The sequence below is a fragment of the Physella acuta genome, unplaced genomic scaffold (genome assembly GCF_028476545.2).
Source record: "Physella acuta isolate Inbredline_101_S28 unplaced genomic scaffold, ASM2847654v3 ptg001776l, whole genome shotgun sequence".
In the NCBI taxonomy this organism is placed as follows: domain Eukaryota; kingdom Metazoa; phylum Mollusca; class Gastropoda; family Physidae; genus Physella; species Physella acuta.
Window position 1 is genome coordinate 333,321 of NW_026733286.1, and position 7,157 is coordinate 340,477.

Here is a 7,157-nt window from a genome sequence, read left to right on the forward strand (position 1 = left end):
CCCAATAGGAGGCAAGCGCTGATCATGAAGTACGTCACCAGAGACTAGGAGAGCCATCTTATTTCAAGACACTGGCTGCACACATTAGACAGGATCCGACTTACATCTTTACAGGTGAGCAGGAAACGTCACAGGAACGAAAACCACGGGGGAAAAGACAGACCTGGGGGCGGAGTTTTCTTGAAGTACTGAAGACAGCAGGGATGTCTTGGGAGGTTGCAAAATTAACAACCAGGGAACATACTAAATGGAAGGTTATGGTTGAGACACTATTCTTCACAAAGAGGTAAAGAGGATTAAGTCTTAGTCAATACATACATAAAGATATATATGTACATAAACTTTTTGTGACCAAGACAAATGGGACTACCACAGAAAGCTCAATCCACCTTTGTCGGTCTCCGAAATTTACCTTGGAGTCCCCCAAGACAGTCCTGTCTCTGCCAACTATGTTTATATCCTGAGACACCTTGTATTTTTACTTACCGTTTTAGTACCTACCCCGACGTTAGTGCCATAAAATGATACCCCGGGAGCGCGTCCCATCTTTGTTCTGACAAGCCTGACACAGTTATAAGCTCGCCAGACAACTTAGTTTGGAGTGCCCCAGTCGGCCGTGTGTTTGAGAGCTGTTAGAACACGAGTCACAGCACTAGATGGTTTTTTAATGAACTGTTTTAAGTGTGTAGCACTCAATCAATCGTGTGTTTACGACAGCAAACCAAAGGCAGGCCTGAAACACGAGCCAGTAACTAGACCCCCCTCTTTCACCTGAGACCGACGTCAGTACCGTCACCGGCGTCACCGCGCAACAAAACTGCAACATCAAACTGCTCTCTGTGATAAATAACACTGGAGATTAAGGGGCGCCGAGCGGTGTCTGGCACCCTTATGATACCACGCTCCAGCGATCATTTCGGTCCTGTTACTCTGTTTTTTTTTGTTGTTCCTATCTAAGTTAATCTAAGCAGTTTACGTTGGAGGGCGATCTCCCTTATACTTCTAATCTAGAGATGTTAACTTCTCCCCCACAAAAAGGTGTGATCTCAAATCACATCGGTGGTCAAACGATTAGCCGGTGACGCTCTCGACTCACGGCACACTCGCCGGCCGGCTCGGCGGAAGTCGATCGGCCGCCATTAAATCCACCATGGCGTCGTCACCCAAAGTCAGCCACGTGGGCGACAGGAAGCGGCTCGCGCTCATTTGATCACGTGGCATCCTCCCGTGTTTCCCCCACTCTACCCAGACACAATAAACCTGATTACGTCGCTAATTAAATCTTCACCGTTGAATCGTCTACGCCAGCCTACCCTAACCCCACGCACTAAAGTCTCGTCGTAAACTATTCACAAAGATTGTACACAAGGCGCGTCTGTATCTTTACCGTCGTGTGTGGCCCGCTAAAAGACGCTGTAAAGATTTATTAGAATTAAATTGATTGAAAATAAGAGTTATAAAACGTCGCTACGTCGCACATACGCCCACACACAATGGCAAAAGAGTTACGTCTCTTTGAGGTGTTACGTGACAAGAATTGTATTCGACTACGGCTCACCCTGATTTGATTACATGATACTCGAGTATACTGTCCAGTCGATACAAGTTGCAGCTCAACTCATTGACACAAACTTCGCACCTTTTGTGTTTAGAGTTGCGTATCAAATAGGACGGCGTGCCTGGGATTTCGCACCTTTATATTTTATAGAGTTGCGCATCAGACAGGACGGCATGCTATAGATTTATCATCTTTAAAGGTGCGCATCAAATAGAACATTGTGACTGGGATTTCGCACCATTATATTTTATAGTTAGGCATCAAATTGGACAAAGCGGTGTCGAGTGCTAGAGTTAGCCGAAAGTTGGTAAAAAATACACTCAAAGTAAACGGTCAATACAACTCATTAAGATGGGGGAAACTGAATACTTATAAAGATAATGAGATAGGTGTATTGAATTGAGAGACGTTTTGTGGTCAAGATGTTTTTAACTACGCTCACACACAACCCACTTCAAATGTTATTAAATTAAGTGCACCTTTACAAATATTGCGCCGTGAAGGATCGGCCCACTGTAAGTTGAATCAGCCGTGGACTGGGATATAAACAGAACACAGGGGGAATAAAATACATTTTAATGCCCTACCCCGATCGTAAATCACTGAGGGCATATCCTGAAGTCGCATGCCCCTAAGATTTACCCCGACCCTTCCTGAATGCGCATCGCGTCTCGCTGGAACAGAAACTCGAGACTCTAAATTTAATTCGGGAATTCCCGTCCCTCAGTCGCAGGCACGGAATATCACCTGACGTATTACTGTTCAGAATGTGAGAAACTCTCACCCCATTCCAACGCTAACCTCTACCCGCGGGCGGGTTAAGTGAGATTAACTTAATCCTAACGCGCGGCATTAGGCGCGAAAGATGATGTCTGCTTAATTAAGACCTGAAACAAACGCCCGCGATCCTAATCCGCGTGTCAAAAAATTGTCCGGCCGATGTATCAGAGTTTTTTGTTTGGGTCTTGGGTGTCGGTGTCTTGTCTTGTACCGGTTTACTGCCGGCTGGTGTTCAGGTGACGGGTGGGGGAGGGTGGAGGAGGGGGGAGGCGGCTACTCTTACCTGTGACAGCTTGTTCAAGACGTCATGCTCTGAGCACTGTGAAGTTTTTTTTCTTTTAAAATCGTTTTGACACGGGGATAAAACTGTCAATGTTCAGCAGTCAGCAGCCTCCGCAGTTGTAAGATCATATATATATATATATATATATATATATATATATATACACACACATACATATATACACACACATACACACATACACACACATACACACATACACATACACACACACACACACACATATATATATATATATATATATATATATATATATATATATATATATATATATATATATATATATATATATATATATATATATATATATATATATATATATATATATATATATATATATATATATATATATATGTATTGATTTCCAGAACCAGACTGTTCTCGTCACTTTTCAAGATGTTTCTAACAAGGCTTCAAAGTTTTATTTTCCGTAATATTTCTGTATTAATCTCTTGGTGAAATTGTGAAATTGAATTGTTGTGTAATATAATTATTATAATGGTTAGATATATGGCCACGAACATTTTTAACCATGATACATTGATGTATTTAGAACATAACACATACAGGTTAATTCTTTCTACCTAATTATCAAGCGTGAAGATTAGAATCATTTCTATATTTTTCACAGTTCACTTACCTTATGTTAATTAGAGACCCAATTAAAATGTTGGCCGTTGTCTTTCTACTTATTCCTTTGAACAGAGTTGAACCAACATTGCCAGTAACTTCTGTTGGTTGTTGAGATCAATCGCACTTGGATAAAAGAAAACCGTTTCGCCTGATCGTACGAATGGACCGTCGCACAGAGGTACGGACGACAAGCGGTGGGGTGGGGCTGGCAAGGGGCGAGCCCGTGGGGGACAGTGATCCGTTGAATGAACAAACGTTTCGCGTGTGTTGCCGTTTCTATACTTTGAAAAAAACAAAACGTGTCGCACCCCTCTTGAAGCCCTTCTTGAACTAATTTTCTAACTGCTAAATAATCTTTTTCTCTTTTAAAACAGAACCTCTTCAATCGAATTAAACAAAAGTTACTGGGCTCTTGTTTTAATATGTTGTGTATGTATGTGTGTATGTGTGGGGGGTGGGGGGGGGGGGTACGGGGTTAAATAAACGGCGCGTGCTTGGGATTGTCCATCGCAACATGTTTCTAATGACCGGGGTCATTAACCTGCTTGTGCTGCCCAGCGCTTTAGTTTGTATCGCTGTCACCGCAGACGGCGCTCGCACTTGACAAGTTAGCGGGACGTAGAACTACATCAAAGTCGGCCCGATCGGTCCAACATCTTGCTGCCGGGCACGTGGTTAAATGTAACCTTTTCATAATACAATTTATGACGAATTAAGAATATAACAGATTACACCGTAGGAGAAGGGGTGGTGGGGGTGGATTGTTTATCTAAGAGGGGAGGTAACAAAGGTATACAAGAGTAATCTTTCTCAGGTTTTGTTACAGCTATAAATTATTCGTGTCTGCCGTCTTTTGATTAGTCGAAATGTTAATTGTAGTTATTAAAAAAAAAAAAAACTACGATTTTTAATTACCAGCAAAAAGGCAACAGTTTGAGAGAGATTTTGTGATCTCTTATAGTTTTTGCAATTTAATTAATGATTTTTTTTTCATCGTATTAAAATGTTAAATTTGTTTTTCATAATTTTTTGTCATTTTTTTCTATAGTCAAACCACCCATTTGTTCAACTCGTCTGTATGTCTGTCTGTGTGTTTGGGATTTCTGATCTGCCACACGAACTGTTGCTCACTAATCAAACAGACAAGGCCGATATAGCCATTGAAAATATCTTTAGAGTTCGTTTAATAATATCAATAAATGTTTATTCATTTTGTTTTAGGTTTACGTAGTTGTTAGTAATAAATTTATATATCGACTTATCTTTATATCTAGATATGAAAAAGTAGAAAATAAAACATTCGTCCTTTATTTTAATACGCTTTTCATTGTACTGAGAATATAGAAATAAAAATTCATTTTCTTAAGATAAGATAGATTTGTTCGCCCGCTTTTGAAACTATTACAATATGTATTTGATTCCATTAAAAATATTTTAATGATAGAAGTTTATTACAAATTATCTTTGAAATTAAATTTAATTCACGTTTTTCAAGAATTCTTTGTCATTGACAAAATCATGAGACTAATGACACCACTTATTCCAAACATTTTTATCAACTTGACAAAATCACGACACTAATGAAACCACTTGTTCCAAACATTTTTATCAACTTGACAAAATCACGATCGTTGTGACAGCTGTACAGAACATTTGAAACAACTTGACACATTCACGAGGCTTGTGACACAATTTACACAAGTTGGCCAACTCACAACAAAACTTCAACAACTTGACCAACTCACAACAAGACTTCAACAACTTGACTCACAACAATATCTCAACAACTTGACCAACTCACAACAAGACTTCAACAACTTGACCAACTCACAACAAAACTTCAACAACTTGACCAACTTACAACAAGACTTCAACAACTTGACTCACAACAATATCTCAACAACTTGACCAACTCACAACAAGACTTCAACAACTTGACCAACTCACAACAATATCTCAACAACTTGACCAACTCACAACATGTCTTGAACAACTTGACCAACACACAACAAGATCTCAACAACTTGGCCAACTCATAACAAGACTTCAACAACTTAGCCAACTCACAACAGGACTTCAACAACTTGACCAACTCACAACAATATCTTAACAACTTGGCCAACTCATAACAAGACTTCACCAACTTGACTCACAACAAGACTTCAACAACTTGACCAACTCACAACAAGACTTCAACAACTTGACCAACTCACAACAATATCTCAACAACTTGACCAACTCACAACAATATCTCAACAATTTGACCAACTCACAACAATATCTCAACAACTTGGCCAACTTATAACACGACTTCACCAACTTGACTCACAACAAGACTTCAACAACTTGACCAACTCACAACAAGACTTCAACAACTTGACCAACTCACAACAATATCTCAACAACTTGACCAACTCACAACATGTCTTGAACAACTTGACCAACACACAACAAGATCTCAACAACTTGGCCAACTCATAACAAGACTTCAACAACTTAGCCAACTCACAACAGGACTTCAACAACTTGACCAACTCACAACAATATCTCAACAACTTGGCCAACTCATAACAAGACTTCACCAACTTGACTCACAACAAGACTTCAACAACTTGACCAACTCACAACAAGACTTCAACAACTTGACCAACTCACAACAATATCTCAACAATTTGACCAACTCACAACAAGACTTCAACAATTTGACCAACTCACAACAAGACTTCAACAACTTGACCAACTCACAACAAGACTTCAACAACTTGACCAACTCACAACAAGACTTCAACAACTTAGCCAACTCACAACAAGACTTCAACAACTTAGCCAACTCACAACAAGACTTCAACAACTTAGCCAACTCACAACAAGACTTCAACAACTTAGCCAACTCACAACAAGACTTCAACAACTTGACCAACTCACAACAAGACTTCAACAACTTGACCAACTCACAACAAGACTTCAACAACTTGATCAACTCACAACAAGACTTCAACAACTTGACCAACTCACAACAAGACTTCAACAACTTAGCCAACTCACAACAAGACTTCAACAACTTGACCAACTAACAACAAGACTTCACCAAATTGATCAACTCACATCAAGACTTCAACAACTTAACTCACAACTAGACATCAACAACTTGACTCACAACAAGACTTCAGCAACTTGACTAACTCACAACAAGACTTCACCACCATGACCCACTCACAACAAGACTTCACCAACTTGACTCACAACAAGACTTCAACAACATGACCCACTCACAACAAGGCTTCAACAACTTGACTCACAACAAGACTTAATCAACTTGACCAACTCACAAAAAGACTTTTTGACTCACAACAAGACTTCACCAACATGACCCACTCACTCGCCTAACCTGAATCCTTATCGGATGTCATCATTCCATTGGAAACAGCCCGGCTTACATGAACACACCTTCAATAACCAAAGTGATCTACAACTCACTCAATTAAACGTACCACTCATCGTTTGCGCTCTAGACACCTACACATTAAATTACCTATCGACCTAGTCGAGTGTTGGCCCGCATGTTCTAACACATTAGTATTTATGATCCAATTATTTGTACCTGTTGCCCGGCACATCTGTAGGCGTTGTCAAGCGAAACTTCCACCTCGTTCGTGGGCCTTTACTATGTAAATTTGGCTACCAAGGTGCAGGATTGAGAGTAAGTGGAGAACTATGCGTGGGCGGAGTTCGTTCACAGATGGGGGGTTGTGGGGGGGGGGGGGGGATGAGGGGATATATACGTGGCCGATGAAGGCGTAGGCAGTTGGGTCACGTGGTCGAAAATTAATTTTTTTTTTACTCATCCGTAATTAGAGAAACGTGTGTATTTCACGTGGTTATATT

At 40.2% G+C, this 7,157-nt stretch overlaps 1 protein-coding gene across 1 annotated transcript; it reads left to right on the forward strand.

Moving 5' to 3' along the window:
- Window positions 1-203: 203 nt before the first annotated feature.
- Window positions 204-6,346, forward strand: LOC131930441 (putative uncharacterized protein DDB_G0286901). Its single transcript, XM_059286933.1, has 2 exons — window positions 204-286; window positions 5,608-6,346. Exons 1-2 carry the CDS (start codon window positions 204-206, stop codon window positions 6,344-6,346), a joined length of 822 nt encoding a protein of 273 aa, XP_059142916.1.
- The last annotated feature ends 811 nt before the right edge of the window (window positions 6,347-7,157 follow it).

Coding starts and splice junctions, on each gene's coding strand:
- LOC131930441 (XM_059286933.1), top strand. CDS start 204: ATGTCTTGGGAGGTTGCAAAATTAACAACCAGGGAACATACTAAATGG. Junction 287..5,607: donor ACACTATTCTTCACAAAGAG/GTAAAGAGGATT, acceptor ACTCACAACAAG/ACTTCAACAACTTGACCAAC.